Here is a 26224-nt window from a genome sequence, read left to right as displayed (position 1 = left end):
TCTTCTCTTGTATTTCTTGACTATATAAGTACCTTTAACATTTGTTGTAAAAATGGCTTGGTGGTACTGAATTCTCTTAATTTTTACTTGTCTGAAAAGCTTTTTATTTCTCCATCAATTTTGAATGAGATCCTTACTGGGTACAGTAATCTTGATTGTAGATTTTTCCCTTTCAGTACTTTAAATATATCCTGCCATTCCCTTTTGGCCTGCAGAGTTTTTTCTGAAAGATCAGCTGCTGAGCATATGGAGTTTCCCTTGTATGTTAGTTGTTGCTTCTCCCTTGCTGCTTTTAATATTCTTTCTTTGTGTTTAGTCTTTGTTAGCTTGGTTAGTATGTGTCTTAGTATGTTTCTCCATGGGTTTATCCTGTATGCGGCTCTTTGTGCCTCTTGGACTTGACTGTTTCCTTTCCCATGTTGGGGAAATTTTCAACTATAATCTCTTCAAAAATTTTCTCATACCCTTTCCCTTTCTCTTCTTCTTCTGGGACCCCTACAATTCGAATGTTGGTACGTTTGATATTGTCCCAGAGGTCTCTGAGACTATCCTCAGTTCTTTTCATTCTTCTAACTTTATTCTGCTTTTCAGAAGTTACTACCATTTTATCTTGCAGCTCACCGATTCGTTCTGCTTCAGATGTTCTGCTGCTGAGTCCTTCTGGAGTATTTTTAATTTCAGTAACAGTGTTGTTTGTCTGTGTGATTATTCTTTAATTCTTCTAGGCCTTTGTTAATTGATTCTTGTACTTTCTCCATTTTGTTTTCAAGGTCTTTGATCATCTTTCCTGTCGTTATTCTGATTCTTTTTCAGGCAGTTTGCCTGTTTCCTCTTCATTTATTTGGACTTCTGTGTTTCTGGTTTGTTCCTTCATTTGTGTAGCATTTCTCTGCCTTTTCATTTTTTTTTTTTTTTTTTTTTAACTTACTGTGTTTGAGGTCTCCTTTTCCCAGGCTTCAAGGTTGAATTCTTCCTTTTGGTTTCTTTCCTCCTAAGGTTGTGTAAGCTTCATGTAGGTGATATTTGTGCTGTGTTTGTTTGTCTGTCTGTTTGTTTTTCCTCTGATGGGCAAGGCTGAGTGATATGGTAATCCTGTCTGCTGATGATTGGGTTTGCATTTTTGTTTTCTTTGTTGTTTAGATGAGGCATCCTGCACAGGTTGCTACTGGTGGTTGGGTGATGCTGGGTCTTATATTCAAGTGGTTTCCTTTGTGTGAGTTCTCACTATTTGACACTCCCCAGGGTTAGTTCTCTGGTAGTCTAGGGTCTTAGAGTCAGTGCTCCCACTTCAAAGGCTAAGGGCATGTTCTCTGGTCAGGAACAAAGATTCCACAATTGGGCTTGTTATGGCATTAAGTGAGATTAAAACAACAAAAAATGAGAAAACAAAGATGAACCCCAAATGGCAGTTACAAAGTTAGGCAAATAATAATTAAAATAATGGAATATATACATATACACCCGTGAGCAAAGTCAAAGCAGTCCAGTGTAAATACATTGGGCTATTTACATTTAATAGTCCAAGTACAATAGATTGACCTGGCGAACAAAGGAAATCAAAAATTATATTTACCAGTTAAGAACAAAACTAAAGCACAAACTGGAAAACAAAACTAAAGCCAAATGCCAAGTGGGGAATAAAGCAATGAAAATAAAACTGGCAAATGTGTTGAAAGGAAAGGAAAGAAAGAAAAGAAAAAATAGATATGCAGAGTTAAATAGAGGTAGATGAAGAAGATTTTATTATATACATTAAAGATTATCTGCAAGGGGAAAAGATCAGTAGGAAAGGCAAACAAAGGAATAATGTAGAAAAAATATAATAAGTTTTAAAAAAATTAAAAGTTAAAATTATAAAAAAGAGAAAAGAAAAAAAAGAGAAGAGGGAAAAAATGGAAGGAAAAAGGAAAAACTCACAGAATGACAAAAGCCCAGTGTAGATGCAGAGGTTTATAGCAACAATAAAAAGTGTGACTGAATATACACATGTACATACACACCCATAAGCAAAATCAAAATAGTCCAACAAAATAAAGTACAATATATTGACCTGACAAGCAAAGGAAACCAAAAATTATATCTACCAGAGTAAAAGTAAAGCACAAACTGGAAAACAAAACTAAAGCAAGGTGCCGATTGGGGAAGAAAGTGGTGAAAATAAATAAAACTAAGAAATATGTTGAGAGGAAAAGGAAGAAAGAAAAGAAAAAAAGAATAGATATATAAAGTTAAGTAGATGAAGAAGTTTTTTATACATTAAAGGTTAACTGCATTGGAAAAGAACAGTAGGAAAGGCAAACAAAAGAATAAATGTATAATGATAGTAATAAGTTTAATAGAAAAAATAATAATAGGTTTAAAAAATTAAAATTAAAAGGAAAAAAAAAAAAGGAAAGCTCCCCAGAATTGCAAAAGCCCAATGTAAAGGCAGAGGTTTATAACAATAATAAAAAAAAAAGTGACTGAGAAAAAAAAAGAAAAAACTCAAAAGCTTAATTAGATTTCTTAGTGCCAATAAAATCGACAACTATATCAAAGAAAAAAAAACTTCAAAAGAATCTACAAAACAAGTCAAAACATAAGAATATGGTTTTTCATGAGTCACTGCTGTACGAGTCCTTTCCCTCGCTGGGAGTCACAGTAAACCTCACCTCGCTAGGATGCCCTCCAGCACTGTGATATCTGAACTCGTGGGGCCAGCTCAGATTCTAATCTGGTCCTACTCCTATGTGTTCTTGCCTCCAATGTCCACAGCTATCAGAACTAGTGTGTTTTCTTTTGTGGGAGCTCTCAATGACCTTTTATATATTCCATAGACACAGAGTCTGCCTAGTAGATCGTGTGAATTTCATCTGCAGCTTGTACAGCGGGTGGGAAGGTTTTGGGTCTTCTTCCTTAGCCACACTGCCCTGGGTTTCAATTGTGGTTTTATTTCCCCCTCTACATGTGGGTCGTCCACTGGGGTTTTCTCCTGAGGCTGCCCTGGAGGACTTGGGTTTGCCCCTGTGAGGGCCAGGTGTGGAGGTGGTGCAGCTGCTTGGGTTGCAGGGGCTCTGGCAGCACCAGGTACTCAGGGGAGTTGGAGGCTAGGGCAGCAGGAAATACTGTGCTCTAGAAGGGGATGGCAACCAGTATTGGCCAATATGCTCCAATATTCTTGCCTGTAGAACCCCGCCTCCCTGACAGAGAAGCCTGGCAGGCCACAGTCTATAAGGTCGCAAAGAAGCAGACACTACCGAAGCAACCCTGTGTACATAGATGCAAGACTTTTCTCTCCTGTGGCAGCTCTGGCCCAGTGAGAGTTGCGCATGAAGGTTGCGCAGCTGCTTGGCTGGCAGGGACCCTGGCAGTGCCAAGTATACAGGGACATGAACTGCCTCTTCCGCAGGAGTTATGGCCCTAGCAGAGTCTTTTTTCGAGGGTCTTGTAGCTGGCGATCAGAATACCTCTTTGGCCAGTCTTTCTCCGCAGCTCCACCCATTCAGGCACTTAGAGGGCTCCCTTGCCTGGGGTCCTTCTCTGTTGGGCGTGTCAGGCACATTAAGGGGCACCCCGGCTGGGGTCCTGCTCTGTAGGTTCAGCGCATCAGTCCCTTAAAGGGGCACCCTGGCTGGGATCCTACTCTAGGTTCAGCGCATCCATCACTTAAAGGGGCATCCTGGCTGGGGTCCTACTCTGTAGGTTCAGCGCATCCGTCCCTTAAAGGGGCACCCTGGCTGGGGTCCTGCTCTAGGTTCAGCACATTCGTCACTTAAAGGGGCACCCTGGGCAGGGTCCTACTCTAGGTTCAGCGCCTCAGTCACTTAAAGGGGCACCCTGGGTGGGGCCCTGCTCTGTAGGTTCAGTGTGTCGGTGTTTGATGGATCACTCTCTGTGTTGTTCAGCTGCCAGCCGGCATGTGGGGGAAAAGCTGTGGTGACGGCTCCATCCCCATTTTTGAGAATGTTAGGTTGTACATATTAGGTTGGTGCAAAAGTAGTTGCAGTTTTGCATTGTTTAACTTTGCCATTGGATGTACATTTTTAAATGTGACTACGTTGTACATCGTTTTAATGCACATTTCTTGCTTTATGTTTTTTGCTAGTGACATTGCTTGCTGTTTATTTTATATTATTTTAGTCTATAGAAATGACATTTAAAAAAAAAGAAATGACATTAGACAAAAAGCAAATTTGAGCTATTTTCTTATTCAAGTTCAAATTGGGTCATAAAGCAGTGGAGACAACTCACAACATCCACAATGCGTTTGGCCTGGAAACTGCTGACAAGTGTTCAGTGCGGTGGTGGTTCAGGAAGTTTTGTCTAGGAGAAGAGAGCCTTGAAGATGAGGAATGCAGCGGCCAGCCATTGGTTGTTGACAGTGACCAATTGAGAGCCGTCATTGAAGCTGATCCTGTTACAACTACTCAAGAAATTCCCCAAGAGCACAACATCAACCATTCTATGGTCGTTTGGCATTTGAAGCAAATTGGAAAGGTGAAAACGCTCAGTAAGCGGTGCCTTATAAGCTGACCACAAATCAAAAAACTCATTTTGATGTGTTATCGCCTCTTACACTATGCAGCAGTAACAAACCATTTCTAATCAGTTTGTGACGTGTGATGAAAAGTGGATTTTATAAGACAACTGCAGTGACCAGCTGTGGCTGGACCGAAAAGCTCCAAAGCACTCCCCAAAGCCATACTTGATTGAAAAAAAGGTCATGGTCACTGTTTGGTGGTCTGCTGCTGCTGTGATTCACCTCAACTTTCTGAATCCTGGTGAAACCATTACATCTGAGAAGAATGCTCAGCAAACCAATGAGATGCACCAAAAACTGCAACACCTGTAGACCACATTGATCATTAGAAGGGATCCAGTTCTCCATGACAACTGCATGTCATGCACAGCCAACGCTTCAGAAGTTGAATGAATTGGGCTACGAAGTTTTGCTTCATCTGCCATATTCACCAGACCTCTCGCCAACTGAGTACCACTTCTTCAAGCATCTCAACAACCTAATGAGGGGAAAAGCTTTCACAACCAGCAGGAGGCGAAAGATGCTTTCCAAGAGTTTGTGGAATCCTAAAGCACAGATTTTTATCCTACAGGAGTAAACAAACATTTCTCATTGGCAAAAATGTGTTGATTGTAATGGTTCCTATTTTGATTAATAAAAGATGTGTTTGAGCCTAGTTATAATGATTTAAAATTCAGGATCAAAAATCATAATTACTTTTGCACCAACCTAAATATATTATTGAAAATTCAGTGAACATAGCATAGTAGATTTGCCCAGTCAAAATATTTATGAATTTTAACTCACTTGTTTAATTTAAATAAATAAATATATTTTAATTAATAAAATAAATTAATAAAATACCTTTAAGTTGACTTCAAATATTTATACTAGTTTGTACTTTTGTTGCTTGTTAGTTTGCAAAATGATATGAAAAGGCTAATAACATTATGTATCTCTGATCTTTAGTGAGAGTATCTTTCTGAAATTTTTTGTCTGTTGGTATTTCTTATGTTCACTGACTATCCATTTTTGTACATTTTATAGAGGGTTTTTTCCCCTTTAAATTAAATGAGCATTTGATCTGCTAAAAAATTTGAATCATCTATAAATTTGTAAATTATATTTTGTGATATCTTAACTGTACCTATTTTTTTTATCTTATAAAATATAGCAATATTTCCTTTATGGATTTGAGAGTATATGATCTCTTCCAAAATTATGCTTATCTTTAATTTTATCACTTTTTTTTTTATTTGCTTGAATCCCAGATATAAGATTTCAGTTTTTTCCAAATAGAGAAATATCTAGATAGTCCAGACATAATATGATTTATGTCATGTTGACTAATACATTCTTTGCACACAGACTTAAAATGCTATCTTTATCATATAGTATTAAGTATCATTTATAAGTGAGTTCTTTTGGGTCTCCCTATTCCATTGATGATTTTCATCTTTTTGAACATTATACCTATTTACATTATGTATCATTTGTAATATATTTTCACATTTTGTAGGAGAAACACCTTTTAATTTTACCAATGGAAAGTTTGTCAGGTTTCATTTTTTCCGTCTTGATAATTTTTAATTGCCACCTATGTTCTCAAATCCTTTCAGAATTTGATTGTACCTCATATTATTACAGTGAGGTGGATAATTATATTTCTCAGTATTTTGAGTCTTCTCAGAACAAGATATGCCTCTTCACTTTTTTGGCCCTCTCTTAGGTCCTTAAGTAAGGTTTTATTATTTTACTTCAGCATGGTCTTACACCTTCTTTTTAAATCTAATCTTAGATGTGTAGAAATTGTTTCTGTGAATTGAGTTACTTATCCTCAATAACAAATTATTGTTAGAGTATCTTGTAGGAAAGCTAATTACTTGTATTTATTCATATAGTATCAAATTACTTTATTACTTTATTTTTTCTAATAGTTTTCCAGTGGATTCTCTTGATTATTTCAGTAAGCTGCCTGCTAGTAATTATCTCATTTGTTGTTGTTGTTTAGTCACTAAGTCCTGTCCAACTCTTTTGCGAAACCTGTGGACTGTAGCCCGCCAGGCTCCTCTGTCCATGGGATTCCCCAGGCGAGAGTACTGGAGTGAATTGTTGTTTCCTATTGTAGAGAATCTTCTTGACCCAGGGGTCATTTAGTCCCTGTCTCTTGCATTGGCGGGCAGATTCTTTACCACTGATACACCAGGGAAGCCCCAGTTATCTCATTACCAGAATAATTTTTGTTATACTTTTTTCTTGTTTCATTTCTGAAATATATTCAGGCTTTCAGAATATAGTTAAATAATAAAATAATGGTGATAAACTCCTTTGCTTAGTTCTTGAGTTTAATGTGAATGTTTGTAGTGTTTTATTATTAAATAGAATGTGTAGTGTTGGTTTTTAATAGCTCCTCTCTTATAGATTTAAAAATAAAGACAGTTTCTTAAATTTACAGTTAAAGTTTTATTTTAAACTGATTGATATTGGAATTTAGGTATTCTTTTTTAAAATGCATCTATTAGAGATTCTGCACAAATTTCTTCTTAATGCTTAATTCTTGCAAAGGAAGGATCTTAGCATTGATCTATCTTTTTTTTAATTCATTATAAACACTATCTCTTCTTATATTTTCTTTATACAAGGAAGTTTATCAAAATTAGATGTCAGTCTGGGCAAAATTAGCCTTTGTAAAAATGTTTGTCAACTTTTAATATTCATATCATGCTAGTTTTATATAACAAAGAAATTTTCCCCCTTTTTTATGTTCAGAGCAGTTTAGATATAGAAGTCATCCGGTCTTTGAAGATTTGCTATAACAGCACAACTCTAATACAAAATGAGCCTAATTCCTTTATTGGGTATAGATTGTAGGCAGCATTTTCAGGTATCTGTAGTTTTGCTGGGTGTCTTCAGTTTTTCTGCTTTGTAAAGTAATTCTGGTAACTTATATTTTTCTAGATGATCATCTGTTTAATAAAGATGTTATAGTTTATTGGCATAAAGTTATGTGTATTATTCTTTTATAAATTTTAAAACTGTTTGCTGTATTTTTGGTATTACCACCTTCCTGATTTCTGATGTTGTTTTTCTCCCATTTTTTGGTCTTCTGTTCAGATTTTGCAAAGAAAAAGCCTTTTGTGGTCTTTATCTAATTGCCACATTATTTTCTTTCTTCTTTATTTTGGTTTATTTTCTTTTTCTAGCTTCTTGAAATAAATGTTATTTTATATTGCTTAAGTTGAAATTTCCTTTGTACCAATCTGGCTGTGTCCTTTAGACTTTGAGATTTCATATTCCCAATATTATTATAATTTTGATTCCTTTGGTCCAAGAATAGTTTATAGAAGAATACTGTTAAATTCCTAAGTGTTCAGTTTGGGAGTTACCTTTAATTCCTTCTTATATAGCATACAGTCAAAGACTATAACCTATGTGATTCTGATCCTCTGGAATTTGAAGTAGATTTTTTGTATCTCTTAGTACACTATCAATTTTTAAAATAAAATGATATATTTAGCTTTCTGAATTTTACTCTAGCTAATCTTGCCTTAGATCTTACTGCCTCCAGAGTATACTATATATTTGTATATTTGGTATTTTAAATAGTCTGTGAAAATCGCTCAGTTGTGTCCGATTCTTTGCAACCCCATGGACTATACAGTCCATGGAATTCTCCAGGCCCAAATGCTGGAGTGGGTAGCCTTTCCCTTCTTCAGGGGATCTTCCCAACCCAGGGATTGAACCCAGGTCTCCCGCCTTACAGGCGAATTCTTAACCAGCTGAGCCACAAGGGAAGCCCAGATATAACTTCTATAAGAAATAATACATGTAAAGTATGTTTTATCATGTGATTCAGAAAAGTAGAAAAAAGTCAAACTAGAAATCATTTGGAAGAAGATTTCAAAAAACAGATTTTAACCAGTCTCATTGAATGGATCATGTGTGGCTTGATGGTAGATGTCAAGGACATCATCCAAGTAGAGAACTTAAGAAACAAAGGCTTTTCATTTTGTGAGGAGTGGAGCTTGATCTAAATAGAGGAGTAACAGGAAGTAAGACCTAATAGGTAATGTTGGGCCTGATTAGTAGGACCCCATTAAATATTAACTGTATATTGTGTAGAGATCTCCTGAATATACCAGCGTGGAACACCTCATTGAAAATTTGAAGGAATAGATATGATGCAGTATATTTTGAAAGTCAGAAAAACTTTTTGAGAAGGAAGTTGATAAACAAAAACATTCATTGATAATTTATGCTAATAAAATTTAGTATTTTTGTGTTTGAAAAATTGCCTCACAAATTTAGGAGTGGCATTTCTACCTCTACTGGTTTAATAAAACATCTATAAATTGTGAGTTTGGCATTTACTCATTATAATTAGGAGAATCGTAAGTAGAGCAAAATCAAGAGGTAAACATCATCTTAAAGCTGACAAATAATCTAACTCTCTAACAGAAATCTGTTTACTATCTATAAAAAAAAAAAAAATCACAGCCTGCATTTTGAAGGGAGGTGAAAGAATGGATAATCATTTAGTATTATAATGTCTTATAATCTAAACCTATATTATTATTTGAGAGAGAATTTTATTTTGGTCATACCAGTTTCAGCCAAAAGGATAACATCTGAAATATTTAAATACACAAAAACCTTCTGATAGCCTATGGCAATAATTGACTAAAGGGTCATACAAGGAAAAACAATTACTTTTTGTTTTACGCTTACTCCCAAATTCAGTATAGTGTAGTTATTAAATGACCATGTGCCTTTTTTTCAAATTGGAAAATTTTTTAATTTCAAATTGGAAAGATTAAAAGAGTTTGTAAGCAAAGCATGCAGTAAAGTGAGTCATGATAGCCTTATGTGACAAATATAGTTAATTTTCATGGCTGCTTTTTAGCACAGCAATAAGGCTTTAGAATGGCATATGTATGTCTAAAATAAAGTTGGAATAGTTTATTTTAGCTATAGAGTAATTATCTTATTCTATTTATAATGCTAATCTGTATAGAAAGGACTTATTAGCCCCCCCTTAATGAAGTTTAAAAACATATAACTAGAATGTTCCATTTACTGTTTTTCAGGTACATTTTCTCACTTCTGTAAAATACAGCCAAATAGGTGATAGTAGCTGGATGGCCAAGAATTGCATAGGAAACGCATGCAAAAAAACCCTTTCCAATAGAATGGACTTTTTGTAACATATTTTGCATGTAGCTCCAAATGTCTTATGGTTAGTAGAAAATAATTTAGATATGATATCTAATATAAATGAATATTTTAATTAAAGTTATCTTTAATTATATGGGCTTCTTACATATGGCAGTACTTGATATATATCTCTATACGTAGTTCTCTGAGCAAATATTTTTCAAATCATTTGCTTATGTGTGGGAGCACACATTAGTATTTATTATTTCTCATAATAGTAGTTGCAAATAAAGAAAAGGTAAGCTCAGTATCAAGATAGTAATAGTGATAGTGTTCATTGATAAGCATTACACTGGTAAAATTCAAATATTTTTGAAACAAAAATTTATAGTGAAAAAAAAGCTTACTTTTTTATCCCTTATTTGTAACCTCTACAGTTAAAGTTAATTGTGATGGTATATTATCATCCATTTAAGAGCCAGCCATTTTCTTTCAGATATGAATATTCTAGGGACCTACAGCTCAACCCTAGAATTGTAGATATTAGAGGTGTACTTCAAATGGAGCATAGATTAGGAGCTATACCTAGTATCTCAGTCTTCTGATTCCTCTGAATAGACTTTGACCAAACTCTGATAAGTTTTGCAAAATAACTCATAGTAAGCTTAGATATATTTAAACTATGGAACATGGGACAGTGTTCTTAGATATACTACTACCTTTCTTGGTAATATTTTAAAAGGAAAAAAGCATATTTGAATATAAGGATAATTATAATATTGAAGGATGTGAATTATTATAATTAACTAAGATTGGCATTTTGTTGTATTTTCTAGGCAATTAAGTTGGAATATTCAAGGTTGGTTAAATTGGCCCAAGAAGATACCCCACCAGAAACAGACTATCGTTTACATCATGTAATAGTCTACTTTATCCAGAATCAGGCTCCAAAGAAAATCATTGAGAAAACATTGCTAGAACAATTTGCAGATAGAAATTTGAGTTTTGATGAAAGGTAATTTGAAAATACAAAATGTTAAGTATTTTATTCACGTGCTCAAATTGCCCGTGTTGTTTTTATAGCTCCAAGTGCAATTTTAGAATATGTATTTTACACATACACATATTTCAGTAATGCAGCACAAAGTTTGACTTCACTTAATTTGACTTTACTTAATTCAGTTGCTTTGTAATTTATTTATTTATAATCATGACTTTTAAAATTTTAACCCCAAAATAATTTAGATTATTTTATTACATTTTAATTGTGAACCAAGGTACTGAGATAAGCAATAGAAAGATACACAGAAGAGTATAATATAATTTTCACTGGCCTTTGGGGACTAAAAATTTCAGAAAAATAAAGAATTTCTGAACCTCTGCACTATGGATATTTTGGGCCAGATGATTTTTTTGTTTAGGAGGTAGGGGCTGTCCTATAATCTGTAAGATATTTAGTGATGCTCCTGGCCTCGACCCATTAAAGCTAGTGGTACCCCTCAAGTGGTGACAACCCAAAATATCTCCAGATACTGCCAGATATCCCACCGGGAGCAGAATCATCCTTGTTTGAGAACAGTTGGGGAAAGTAATTAATCAGTATACACAAAGTAATTATACATCTTCTGACGTAAAGAGAAAACTTAGAATGGTTAAATGAATTTTGGTTTACCAAAAAGTTTTTTCTTAGAAGTTCCTATAAAACTCTTTACTAATGTTAAAAATTAAAATTTAATCTAGTTAGAATAAATACTATTTAAAAAAAAATAAAAACATTCAGCCCTCAGGTAAACACCCAAAGTATTGAAGAGTTTTAAAATGTAGAAACATTTATACTATCTTGGAGTTCATGGTAAATACATTTTAATTCTGAAGTAAATGATTATCCTTTTATGAATGTCTCAAAAATACTGAATTCAAAATATGTGTAGTAGAGAAGAGTGTGACGGAAAACAAAGCATCTAGGATTAATTTCTGCCTCATCATGTGTCTGCTGTGAAATTTAGGATTAAGGGAAATAATACAAGTAAATGGTTTTGAGCATTATCTGGTAAATACTCAGTAAGTATTGGCTATGAATGTTGATATCACTTATTTTGTTAAATATAACTGAAGAACTAAGAAATTATGACCCTCTTTTATCTGGGCGGTTAGTGTACTATCTTCCAATGAGTATATGCTATTGAATTTGGGGAAGATATTTATGAAGTATTCACTTGGACTTTTCAATCTTCTGCAGTTAGTAGCCCTGGCAAGTAAAAATAGTTTGTTTGAGAAATCTAATTTCTCTTGTGCTTGAAATATGGAGTAAACTGTATGTGATAACTATAAATATACTTTGGGGAGATTTCTTTAGCAGTGGTTCTGATCATAAAATCTGTTGAAATGTTGCCATTCCTATCTGAAAGGATAGGCACATTTTGGATATCTTTTTACTATTTATGAATAATATTATTTGGGAGAAGTGAGATTTCATGTCTCTGGAGCTTGCTTAATAGAGATACATTATCAATTTTTAAAAACTTTCTTTTTTCATGTTTAATAGAACATAATTTAAAATTCATATGTAAATATAACATGGTGAATTAGAATCATTGCTTCTGTCTTCTTCATATACTTAGTAAATATCCAGTATTGTCCAAAAAACCACAGTTTTCACTTGAGTTATTTGAAATTTGTTTCCTCAAAAATATTGCACAGTGATAGTGGATTTCATTTTCATATGTGTTGGGTAGTTTAATTTTGTATAAAACACATTTTTTTAAGTTTTTATGGATTTTGCTTTTGATTTAGAAATATTTTTTATTTGAAGGTGTCACAACATAATGAAAGTTGCTCAAGCCAAAATTGAAATGATAAAACCTGAAGAAGTAAACATGGAGGAGTATGAGGTAATGTGCCTTTTGGGAGGTTGAACTGTAGGTTGAGGAATTCTTTGGTTCAGTATTCTTTCATTTCAGCATAGCTAATAATCACATGAGAAAATTCATCATGAAGGGGTGAAGTAACCTGCCTAAAGTTATCATAGCTTCATGTCACAACTTGATTTAGCAGAACCGACATTCTTAAATGCTGTATTACAGTGAAGCCATGCTATACATTTTCTTTGCTTCATATATATATTTTGAGGGGAAGTTAAAAATTTGTTTCAGTCATTGTATGCCTTATGTATTTGTCATTATTGGACAGTGTTGTATGAGAGAGAGCAAACATGTGAGCATTTGTATTGTGCTTGTGGTAGTTTTTGTCCACAAAATTCTCTTTGTGTTAACGTTGGCTTTAAAATTAAGTTACCGATTCAAACACCTAGTATTTTGTCAAGTTTTTAAGTTTAACTTTCTACATTGTTTTTCCAAAAATTTTTACATGAATAAATCTTAATTTGTATCCATGAGTGCCTTTGACTAGTGATTGGTCACGTTTGCAAACCTGATTACTTTATATTCCCTTAAACAATTAGTATAATTCACTACATTTAACAGATAAAAGGAAGGATACAGAAAAACATTCATTTTGCTCAAAACTCTTAGCTAACCTGGAATACAAGGTAACTACTTTAGTCTACTGAAGAGTGTCTTGAAAAACAAAAACTAACAGAACTACCATAAAAATCATATTGAAATCTGAACATTGAAAACTTTCCTTTTGTGATCAAGAAAAGACAGGGATGTACGCCAGTTCTATTCAACACTGTACTGGAAGTTTAAGCAGTACAGTAAGGCAATAAAAATAAAGCAAAAAGTAAGAGATTGCAAAAGAAGAAACAAAGCTCTCATTATTTGCAGATGTTTTATATATAAAAAGAAAAAGCTACAGATAAATTTATTGGAGATAAAGATAATAAGAGAGCTTTGTAAAATACAAATCTATGTCAAATATCTGTTTTATTTCTTTATAGCAGTAGCAAATATTCAGATAGAAATTCTTTAAAATGACACATTTTAGATAATATCCAAAGTGATGGTGTACCTGAAAGCAAATTTAATAAAAGATGTGCATAATTTTAGGAGATGTTATAAAGAAGATCTAAGTAAATGGATATATATATTGTGTTTGGAAAACTTGGTGTTGTAAAGATGTCAGTTTTCCACAGAATGGTGTATTGAAACTGTTCAGTTTCTAACAAACTTCTAGCAAGTTGTTTTATGGAGCTTAATAAGCTCATTCAAAAATTTTATGGAAATGCAAACATTCTAGTCTCAGCATTCTTACAGAACAAGGTAGGAAGGCTATTTTCACTTGAAATCAATACTAACTATCTTAACTTTTATACTTTATAATAATATTATCATAAGAACAGATAAATTTGAATTATAAGGCAAAATAGAAAATCTGGGAACATAGCCACAAAAAAAATGGACACATAATACATGCCAGAGATACAGGCAAATTGGTTGCTAATTCTGCCCTTGTCTCCAAGATTCAAGTTACATGGGACTTGATTTTAATTGTTATTTGCTTCTGCAGTCCCTCCACCAGTTTGCTTCATCAGATTGGATTCTGCATATTTTTATTCTGAAAATTTCTCATATTTTTTCTAATTGCAGAGCCATTAAATCTTATAGTATTTACATGACATGTTTTTGGATTTCGTATATCCCACATATCTTTGTCTTGCTCTGAATCACACATCAGTAATCCTTGGCCTGCAAACCAAATCCAGCTCATCATCTGCTTTTATAAATAAAGTTTTATTGGAACACAGGCCATTTGTTTAGATATTGAGTACAAGCACTTTCACACTGCAACCGCAGAGTTGAGTAACTACAACAGAGACTGCATGGCCTGCGAAGCCTAAAATATTTCTTGTCAAACCCTTTAAAGAAGAAGTTTAAGTTAAGTCGCTCAGTCGTGTCTGACTCTTTGCAACCCCGTGGACTGTAGCCCACCAGGCTCCTCCGTCCATGGGATTCTCCAGGCAAGAATACTGGAGTGGGTTGCCATTTCCTTCTCCAGGGGATCTTCCCAGCCCAGGGATCAAACCCATGTCTCCCACATTGCGTGTAGACGCTTTAACCTCTGAGCCACCAGAAGTTTACCTACTGAAAACTTCTAAGGTGAATCTAATGATAACAGAGTGGCAATTTGAATACTTCCCCCAGAAAAGCTAACTTTATGCTTAAAGATAAATTTTACCTTTATTTGTTATTAATGTCTTCTATCCCTGTGGCTTAGTTGGTAAAGAAATCTGCCTGCAATGCAGCTGGATTTGATCCCTGGATCAGGAAGATCCCCTGGAGAAGGGATGGCAACCCACTCCAATATTCTTGCCTGGAGAATCCCACGGACGGAGGAGCCTGGTGGGCTATAGTCCATGGGTTTGCGAAGAGTCAGACAGGACTGAGTGACTAACACTGTCACTTTCAATAGTATGAAAACTTTGCCTTTTTAAATTAAAATGATTTATATTCAAGGAGAATATATCAGTAGTTGGCTAGTAACTGGCCTATATGTATCTTGCTTTCATTTATTTACAATAAAATGTGTATAAAAGCTTTCACATATTGAATTTTAGTTATGATTTTCCTTGAATCAATTTTTATTAAAAAAATCTTGATTTTTTTAAATTGTTTTCTAGAATTGTAGATTGTGAGTTCTGAATCATTTTGTTATTTGACATGCTCAGTAACTGGGTGTTTTGGAGAGGGGCTGTGAAATGCTTCTGTCTTTTTCACTTTATCTCAGTTGAAAAGACTACTAAGCATCCACATTTAAAATTTATCACAAATATTGCAAAATTAAAAGGCTAAATTTATTACATTTTTTAATTTTTCTTTCACTTCCTTAAAACTGTTTCAAATAACAGTCTTCAAGCTTTGATTCCTATTAGTTAGCTTCATTTACCTTCTACATTCAATGTGATTTAGGTTCTATAATAATATTTTTTTAAATGTCGTGTTGTTGCTTTGCATTATATTAGCTTCAGGTGTATAGCATAGTCGTTCAGTGCGGTTACAGAGAATACTCTACTAAAAGGTATTACAAGATAATTGCTATAGTTCCCTGTGCTGCACAATATGTCCTTGTTGCTCATCTATTTTATACACACTTTACGTTTCCTAATTCTGTGCTTGTACTGTGCTCCTCCTCCTCTTCCTCTCCCCATGGGTAACACTATGGAGGTTCCTCAAAAAAACTGAAAATAATCCAGCAATTCTCTCCTGAGTATATGTCTGGAAAAAATTGAAAACAGAAATTTGAAAAGATTATGCACCCCAAATATTCTCTGATAATATCTTAATAAACTTTTACACTGAAGAATTGAGAGACAAATGGCCTACCTATTGATTATCTTGCCTTTTATGTCTTCTATCTTCTAGTGAGATTGTTTAATTTCTCTCATCAGTGTCTACAATTTACCTTTATTTTTATACTGCCAGGTTTGTATGTAAGAAATTAAAGCCTTGATTTAGGTCTAGTTTATCTTCAATTTTGAACTCTGCTTCTGTTAGTTCAAGTAGTTATCGTAAAATGTAATTATAAGTAGTTTTCATTGTAGTTTTAATACCTATATACTTTTAATATTCTTTCACCTACAGGAGTGGCATCAGGATTATAGAAAATTCAGGGAAACAACCATGTATCTCATTATTGGGCTAGAAAATTTTCAAAGAGAAAGGTAAGGCAAAATGGACACACATGATAAGAAAAGCTTAATTCTTATATTCTATTCAGATGTGACCTCATATCTCAAAGATTTTATTCACAATATATATTTTCAATAAACTTTATTTTACAACTGTCTTAAATTTACTACTGCAAATTGCAAAGTTAATACAAAGAATTCCCATATACCCCATATACAATATATTTTCCATTTGAAATTAAATTTGTAAAGTTAGCATTATTATCGTTGATTTTATCAGCTCTCAGACACTACAGTTGAAGTTTAGAATAAAATAGGATTAGATTGAAGCCTAGATTTGGTAGGGACCAAAGCAACTGGTTTTCTTCCCCTGGGCTTCCGTTGTTGCTCAGCTGGTAAAGAATCTGCCTGCAATGCAGGAGACCCTGGTTCAATTCCTGGGTCGGGAAGATCCGCTGGGAGAAGGGGTAGACTACCCACTCCAGTATTCTTGAGCTTCCCTTGTGGCTCAGCGGGTAAAGAGTCCACCTGCACTGCAGGAGACCTGGGTTCGATCCCTGGGTTGGGAAGATCCCCTGGAGAAGGAAAAGGCTACGCACTCCAGTATTCTGCCCTGGAGAATTCCATGGGCTATAGTCCATGAGTTTGCAAAGAGTCAGACATGACTGAGCAACTTTCACATTCACTTTCAAAGCAGCTGGTAGCCAGCAAGTGGAATTCTTTGTATTCGCCAACATCCAACTTCCTGTCACTAGCCTTTTTCCTGTTCTTTCTGAGTTTAATCTTGATTGCAAATTAGAGAATGTTTCTAATGTGTCTCTTTTTTCTGAAATTCCAGGTACTGTAAAAAATATAACTTTAGAAAACTGATCACTTGTCTTCTAAATATTGCAGCTGTAAATATTTTAGATTACTTCTCATACAAATTACAGGTGATTTTAAAGGGATTTCTACTTACCAAATTGTTATTGTTACTGAGAAGAAAGGCTGCATATTGATTACTGAGTGCTATAGATTATTAACTAATTGCATTTATTTATTATCCACATATTTAATTCATATACTTTAAAATTAATTTACTTGACTAGGGATTTTTTAAGTGCCATGGTTAAAATGCACTGTAATATTGCCACCAAGTAAAAAGGATATTGATTTCTTTTTTCTTTTTTATTGTGTATTTTACCTCCACTAGAAGTAGTAATGCTCTTTTTTTAAATGCCAACATGGAGTATTACTTCTAGAGCTACGCTGTACAAGATGGTGGCTCACAAGCCATGTAGGACAATTTAATTTAATTAAAATTTTTAAAACTTTTCAGTTTCCCAGTCATACTAGCCTCATTTCAGACGCTCAGTAGTCACATCTGACTAATGGCTGCCGTTCTGGCCAGCACAGACACCACTTCCATTACTGCAGGAAGTTCTACCAAACAGTGCCACTCTGTTCATTGGACCAAGCACAATGCCAGCAAAATCTTAAAAGTTAATACGTAAAAGTAGAAAAGTAAAAAGTAATATTAATACTTGGAGACAAATTATTAAAGTACTAGTGATTGTGTACTTTTAAGATAATTCACTTTGGTCAGCTGAAGTAGAAAACATTTTGATCAATAGCTCTCTTTTATAAAATCATATTTTGGTCAACATTTTATTTCTTTAATACGAATATTCTAATTTGCTTTAGGATTTTAGAGACTAAGGTTTCTAAGAAAAATATTAATATGCCCTTACAATAGAATAGAGCGTGTAAAAGGCTTTTCCATTTAACAGATAAAGAAACTAGGTTCCAAAGTGATACAATAACTTTGCCAAGGTCACACAGCTGACTAGGGAGAGAAAAATTGAAATAAAGGCCTCTGTGTTTTTATATTATTTAATGGTATAAGAAAAGGGCAAAGTGTATTCATTATCTCAGTAAGAACTAAAAAGATGAAACTTTTTCCCTTGCTCTCTGCATCTCTTCTGCATTAGCTTTTCTGAGCTAGTGTTTGTTAAAGGACTTTAAATAAATTGTGTTTAAATTTCATAATTTACTTAATCTTAAATATATTCTTGTTGGTAAAATGAATATTCTTAGCATAGCAAATGTTTATTATTAAATTGAAAATATCAGTTAGGAAATTAGTGATTGTGGCAAATAATATTTATGGAATTTTGTAAAAAGAAATGTTAATTATACCACAAATGTAGTGGTTACCATAACTAGCAGTATATAAGATGTTGGCAAAATGCTCTGTCAAACTTTTTTTTTAATGAAAACATAGCACTTGAAAGCCATAAATTGAATATTTATTAATGGGCTATTGTTACTTCTATGAGTAGTGAAATGAAATCATGTTTTTAGGAGCCATAATTTTACAGCAGTAAAAGTGAAAATTAAAGAGAATCTACCAGGCTCCATGGTCTTAATTTATCTTAAATAAGATTTTGGTAACTGGACTGCTGAATTTTATTCTGATTTACTTGAAACGGAAGCACTTTAAAGGCTGATAAAATGTGGAACATTCTGTGTACTTCACTAGAAAATTGGAATAAGTTCATGGTTTCAGAGCTATTCTCAGAGAGATGACTCAGTTCTAGAAAGCCAGATATGGATGTCATTCCAGGGAGACCTTTCAACTGGGAACTTAATGGCTATAAAAGGAAAGGTAGATGTGCCAGCAGACTAATTCAGCTTAGTGGCACAAGACAGCGTTTAATACTGTTGTCAGTCTCTAAACAAAAAAAGCTTTAGCTGAGACTATACCCATATTATTTCAAAATAAGATTTCATGCCCTAAATTATTGCAAAAACAAATCCCTGGGAAAAGATGTTTTCAAAAAATATTTAAAAGAACATATGTTTAATGAAGTAGTTTCAGGTGTGTAATTTGATTTGTCATGAATGAGTATGTTTATTTCCCCATAATTCTACATTTAACATTTTGACTGTATAATTGACTTGTTTGTGTCTGAGCACCTGAAATTAACAAACAGTAACAATGATGGGCAGTATTACTTAAAGAATTACAAAGCATTGTTTCTGTACAGCGTTTCACTTCTTAGGATGTTGCATTTTTCAGAATTTGTAAGATATGCTATGAGTAGAAAAATTGGCTCATAGGCGGTATCTTAAAACATCTTTCATATTTCAGTTATCTTAGACATATTGTTGTTGTTTTAGTCACTATGTCAAGTCCGACTCATTTGTGACACCGTGAACTGTGGCCCGCCAGGCTCCTCTGTCCACGGGATTCCCCAGGCAAGAATACTGGAGTGGGTGCCATGCCCTTCTACAGGGGATCTTCCTTACCAAGGGATCAAACCTGTGTCTCCTTAATGCAGGCAGATTCTTTACCACTGGGCCACCAGGGAAGCCCATACAGATATACACCTGTATATATTTGTCCTACAGCATGTTAGAGGAGGAATACTCATTTTAGAGACAAATATAATACTGAAATATTTGTGTCATATTCCCTTTTTAAAACTTAGTGTGAACTTCAAAAGGTCTAGAGTTGTAGCAATATTAAATATTAAACAAAGGCCTAACCCTGTCTGCCTTTTATGTTAGTGTTTGTTTGTATCCCAGTAGATTTCCCAGATTTGGAAGCATTTTTTCCCTTTCTACTTCACCCAGCTCCTTTGGATATTCTACCCTCTGTTAATTTTTCTCAATGACTGTAACTGTGCCCTCACATAGGGAAAAAAAAAAAAGTGACTAAAAATAGTCATTGATTTAACCAAATGATGTTTGTTAAATGCTTATTGCAAAGTAACCTGATCAGCCCCTCAAACAAAAAGTCATGGTGTTGCTAGAAAAGTAGACTGTTGACTTTCATGTCAGTGTTAATTTTGAATCTAAATGGAAAGAATTAGCAAAGAAGACAGAAGGAACTCTCTGTATTAATCAGTTTGGCCTTTCTCTCCCAGTTTTTCCTAACTTCCTAGCTGAATTTTTTTTTGGTTTTTGGGTTTTTCTTTGTTTTAGTTTTAAAACAACTGTCTACTACCTTCACATGTGGCTGTTGCTCCAGAGATACTCTCAGGATACAATGTATCTTCAGATGTGTTATTTTAATGTTGATTTGGATAAAATTTAAATGTATACTTAAAATGTTTTGTAATTGTAGTTGCCCTTCTTTTACAAAAATAAAATACTAATGCTGTACTTCTCTTTTTTAAGTTATATAGATTCCTTGCTATTCCTTATCTGTGCTTATCAGAATAACAAAGAACTGTTGTCCAAAGGCCCATACAGAGGACATGATGAAGAATTGATATCACATTATAGAAGAGAATGTTTACTAGTAAGTTGAAGGCACATAATGTGTATTTATCATATTGTTTTACACTGGGCAGTTTTTCAGACTCATGTAAATGACTATAAATTCTGATGGGGTAATTGTCATGATGATGTCTGTCTTCTGGGTCTGCTTCCTTGAGGTGGGGGAATACACTCAATTCTTTATCCCATCTTCTTTAAGATAATCTTAAGTTTTACAGATGATAAATAAGAAGTGTTCTTAAAATGAGATCAGAATAATTCATTTTTATATCTAGATTTCTTCTCATTCTACCATTCCCTTTTTTGATGCAGAAGAGGTGCTGAATGGTATGATAAATTATTATTATTATTCCAGAAAAAGTATAGATTTTTCTGAGTTTTTATAAAGAGTATATTTGGTGTACATAATGTTAAATAATTCATTGTAATATGAAGTTTTTTTTCATCTAGTCATTGAAATTTTTTCCTCAAGTATTTTTACTGTGTATGTGCTGAAATATTGCTGTTATGAACTTAAATATTTTCAGCAGTTCTTTTTACCCACCAGTTTACTTTCTGAATATCTGGAATATTCTGTTAATGTTTCTTGACTTTGCTTATCTCTAAGTATAAAACCACAAATTCCATCTTTGTACTTTTTATGATTGGATTTCATTTAGCTATTAACATGACTATAGATTGTGAACCTCTAAGTCATGATTTTTTTTTCCTATAAAATACATAAAGGTGTGCAAGAGTATATCATTTTTGAGCCAATATAGATTACTTGGTTTACATGTACTTTAAAAAGACTTTCAGTAGATGTACTGCTGAAATGTTTTCTTTCAGTAGAACTGCATAGTATATGTTAATTGTACTCTGCATTATGTCTCCAGAATTTTTGAATGGCAACAGTAGAAGCTTGTGATTTTGTTATTTTTCTCTTAGCTCATTTTATTGCATTTGAGTATATTTTAAGACTAATTATTGATGGCTTGTATCCATCAAGGATGGTATTCTTAATTTGTTGTTCTTTAGTCATTAAGTCATGTCTGACTTTCTTGTGACCCCATGGACTGTAGCCCGCCAGGCTCCTCTGTCCATGGAATTCTCCAGGCAAGAATACTTGAGTGGGTTGCCATGTCCTTCTCTAGGGGATCTTCCCGACCCAGGGATCAAATCTGCATCTCCTGCATTGGCAGGCAGATTCTTTACCTCTGAGCCACCAGGGAAGCCCATTCTTAAAACAGTCAGTTTCAAAAGGGTTTTAATCAATGCCCAAGAAGGAAGATCTGAATTGTATTCAGGTGTATAATTCATGCATTGAATGAATCAAAGCAATTTTTAATGTAAAACTTTGCACTGTTGGAATATTGAAATATTCTGGTAAACCTATTTTAAATATAAACACAACTAAAATACTGTCTACCATTATGTAGACAGTGTTTATATTATGGTAAGCAGTGTTTATCGTTTTATGTTAGTAAGCCAGCTGCATGTATTGTTTCACACAGGAATTTAAATGAAGCTTCAGGAGAATTTTAGTGTTCCTTTTAGGTGTTTTCTTTTTTCCTTTTTTAGTTTTTTTTTTTTTTAATTGAGCATTTACTGAGTATCAGATTCTGAGGGATGCAAAGATAAGACCCATTATTATATCCTAAGAGAATTCAGTCTGGTGAGAGATGTATACAAGTAATTTTTATATTTCAGAATAAGTATTGTTACGAGAAATACGCAACATAATATGCTTGGAATTGTTGGAAGAAGCTTAAGAAATAAGATAAACACTGATCTGTATCCTGATAGATAAATAGGCATTTTGTGCCTTGTAGAGAAGGGGCAAGAAACTCTAGACAAAGGAATATCATAGGAAGAGACATGGAGAGTGTACAACAGAAAATGAAGATAAGTCTATTGTGGCTTAGTTATGAGTAACAAGTTTAGGTGGAAGTGATGAAGCCAGCAGTGTTTGTTGATATCAAACTGTATAGAAGCTTATGCACCATTCTCATGAGTTGGTTGTAAAGTTGGAATAAATTGGGCATGATCAGTTTTGTTTTTAGAAAATAATTCTGGCAGTAGTATACTTGAATATGGACTAGAATGGAGTAAAGATTGAAACAAAGAACCCTAGAAAAGATAGACAGGGAAAAGAGGAAGAGTCTCAACTAAGAGGTACAGTATGAAAGAGAAGCTATATAAATGGTAAAGGAAGTGATTGGTAACTATCAGATGAGTGGAAAGAAGGAAATAGAGGCATTAAAGCCTCATGACTTACTAGTTCTGTTCTGTCTTTGGCTTTGGGTACTCTTAAGAGGATGAATAAGGCTGGCTTTGGACATAACTATGCTTAAGTTGTTTCTAGGATCTGTTTTGATTTAGTAAACATAACATCAAATTTCAGAGTAATAATGTCTTTGAGTGCAAATCGTAAAAATTATACTATATACTTAAAGGCTTATCTCATTTAATCCTCTTAGCCAATATGTGAGGAGCGTTATATAGTATGCCATTTTTCATATAAAGAAGCTGAAACCAGGAAATTAGTTGTTTGCTGACTGTTAGATAATTACTTAGTGGCTGAATTGGACAAGAATGTCATAAACCTAAGAAATAATATGATTTTTGTAATTTAAATTCTTCTTAAAATATAAATATTATTTAAAAATCATACTCTTCATTCTGTAAACATGAGATTTCAAACATAAACGTCTTATGGGCAGGTGGGAGGGAGGCTCATGACGGAGGGGAATATGTATTTTTATAGCTGATTCACATACACAACATTGTTAAAGCAATTATTCTCCAATTTACAAAAGTGTTTTAAGTCTTATTATACCTGTATATTTTTTCTATCTCCCATGTCTGTATTTCTTATTTCATGGATTTCTTTCTTCTGTTTAATTAGATGTCAGCATGCTTGGCCTCTGCTCCAGCCTGCCACTTGTTTTTATAAAATGAAGTTTTACTGAAACATAGCCCTGCCTGCTCATTTACATATGACTGTCTTGGTGCAACAACGTTAATGTCATTGCAACAAAGACTATATGGCCCTCAGAGCCTAAAATAGTTCCTGTTTTGTCCTTTACAGAGAAAATTTTACTGATCCCTATATTGTAACAGATTGTAAGCTCCATGAGAGTTTTCTTACTAATCATTCGGGTACCCCTGCAACTAAAACGGTTTCTGGCACATTGCATGTACTGAGTAAGAATTTTTTGAAGAAACGAACGGTTTAATTGATTACCTCTATATTTTTGTATCAAGAAATATAGCAGTCCCTGTTCAGTTGACATTTATGGAAAAGATGAGTTTTTCAAAATTAATACGGAATCTGAATTTCTTTGCGTTTAAAATTACTTTGAGTGCTTAACATATTTTAGAATTGGGGTAATTCACCTCTAGAGAATTAATTTTAAAATGATTCCTATAGTGATGATCAAAGTAAAATAAACTGAATATGAACTTTAAAAACGTGACAACAGTATTTCTCTAACTTTTTTTTTTTTTTGCTCTTGTTTCTGTTGTAACATGCATATCCTTTTCTAAGAAACTTTTCTCACTCCATAAGTTGAGGTTGCTTTTTCTGATTTCCATTTGTTCTATTACTGTTCGCAAACATGCTTATTATGTTGCCTTCATTATTCACACTCTGAGATATTTTTATTTAATTGAAAAAGGAAACAAACCTGTTTTTTTTTTTTCTCTCTCTCTCTTTCTCTCTCATTGCATTAAGAAATTAAATGAGCAAGCTGCAGAACTGTTTGAATCTGGAGAGGATAGAGAAGTAAACAATGGTCTGATTATCATGAATGAATTTATTGTCCCATTTTTGCCCCTGTTATTGGTGGATGAAATGGAAGAGAAAGACATACTTGCTGTGGAAGATATGAGAAATCGATGGTGTTCGTATCTTGGACAAGAAATGGAATGTAAGTTGAAACAATGCTAGTGGATTCCTGAGTTGTTGGGATTAAAAGCTGTTAGAATTATATGTTAGTTATTATCATTTTTGTATTCTGTGACATTGTTACATTCATATGATTTTTTTTTCTTGTTTACAAACTAAGGTGTACATATTGCTGTTGCCATTCATGTTTTACTTCTTCCTCCTACATGGCAATGATTTTGCACGCTTTGAAACAAAACATCAGCTGCCTACTCTAAATTAATAAATCTTGTTGAAGATGATTTTTCTCCCTGTCAGCTTTTAGTTATATCTGATTGTTTGTGTTTGCAGCAAACCTCCAAGAGAAGCTGACAGATTTTCTGCCAAAGCTGCTCGATTGTTCTACGGAGATTAAAGGTTTCCATGAGCCGCCGAAGTTGCCTCCGTACTCCACACATGAACTCTGTGAGCGATTTGCCCGCATCATGCTGTCCCTCAGTCGGACTCCTGCTGACGGAAGATAAACTGCACACACCCCCCTGAACACACCGTGTAAACGTGTTTAGTTCTGAGCCTTTGCCTTCCTGTCACGGGGTTTGCTTGTTGCTGCTATAATTTTTAACTTTTATTTTAATAACTGCAAAAGACAAATTGACTCTACAGACTTTAGCCAGACTGCAAACAGTAAAGCAGAGAATCACATGGCGCTCAGACTGTGTTTTAACCAGAACTGATGTACGATTACCAATCCGACTGATTTTATTATGGCAAGACCATGCTTTTGCCACTTTTCTGTTACAGTGTTACTTTGCTTTTATCTTTTCTTGATCTGCAGCTTTCCATTCAGTCTGGATCCTCCGTGACTATAGCCATTTAAGTGTTCAGCACTGTGTACAATACATAATATTTGGTAGCTTGTAAATGAAATTAAAGAATAAAGTTTTATTTATGGCTACCTATGTGTTTGTAAGCAGGTATATTATATATTAGTGTATTTTTTTAGTTATATAAATGAATCTTTTTCTGGGGATTGTTTATGGGTGATTAACAGATTAATACAGACTTTTAATTTTGCTCTAATGTTAGCACAGTAGAAATTTACTGAGTATTTGATACTTAAATATTATATCTATATTTTTGACTAAGTTGTTATACTTAGTATGGCACCTAAACCTGTTTTGAATTCAAATCAGGTTTTAACTGTAGTGAGCGGCTGATATTTAAGTCAACCACACTGAAACTTTTAACCTTTTCTTAGATTAACCTTTAATTTTTTTTTTATGTATTTACATATAATATAGCAAGGTGATTATTTCAAGAGATACCAGAAAAAAGTACTTGAATAAGGGCTATTTAATAGTGAAACTTATAAGAACTATGTATATGTATATATTAAATATATATATATATACACACACATACATAAACACATACACACACACATTCTTCATAATGGAGGACGGTGTTTGCATTATATAATCATTCTATTTTTGTAAATTGTATACTACTTTAAATGAAAATGTTCTCTACTAATCAATGCTGTGAAATGGAAGTTGATATTGTTGAACTAGAAATTATATGAGTATCTTCCCTGCATTTATTTACTCCCTTTTCAAAAAGGAAAAAAATTGTAGAACATTTTATAGGGGGAACTGCTATTTAAGATTAACGAAGTAATATTGTGAATGAAATCCAATGCTTTAAAGGTAATCATGCTACCAACAACCTATTTTTGAATTTATAAAAATTTCTTTATAAATGATACTTTGTCAGCGTAGTAAAATATATCATTATACTATGTGTATGTTTGTTACAGCGTCGCCAAAACTAGTGCTTTTTATAAGTGCCTCTC

At 33.8% G+C, this 26224-nt stretch overlaps 1 protein-coding gene across 5 annotated transcripts in view; it reads left to right on the top strand.

The window, feature by feature from the left end:
* The window catches only part of USP25 (ubiquitin specific peptidase 25), a 158862-nt gene extending 133535 nt beyond the window's left edge, over positions 1–25327 (top strand). For all 5 annotated transcript variants that reach the window (XM_043893206.1, XM_043893204.1, XM_043893203.1 and 2 more), the window contains 6 exons: positions 10489–10667; positions 12465–12543; positions 16192–16271; positions 20403–20526; positions 24220–24415; positions 24724–25327. In XM_043893206.1, the coding sequence (XP_043749141.1) occupies positions 10489–10667; positions 12465–12543; positions 16192–16271; positions 20403–20526; positions 24220–24415; positions 24724–24896 (831 nt within the window). In that variant the 3' untranslated portion in view covers positions 24897–25327. The remainder of the gene's footprint in view (positions 1–10488; positions 10668–12464; positions 12544–16191; positions 16272–20402; positions 20527–24219; positions 24416–24723) is intronic.
* Positions 25328–26224: the final 897 nt, after the last annotated feature.

The sequence above is a fragment of the Cervus elaphus genome, chromosome 31 (assembly GCF_910594005.1).
Source record: "Cervus elaphus chromosome 31, mCerEla1.1, whole genome shotgun sequence".
In the NCBI taxonomy this organism is placed as follows: domain Eukaryota; kingdom Metazoa; phylum Chordata; class Mammalia; order Artiodactyla; family Cervidae; genus Cervus; species Cervus elaphus.
The sequence above is the reverse complement of the archived record's forward strand: the minus strand, read 5'-3'. Positions and strand labels throughout refer to the sequence as shown.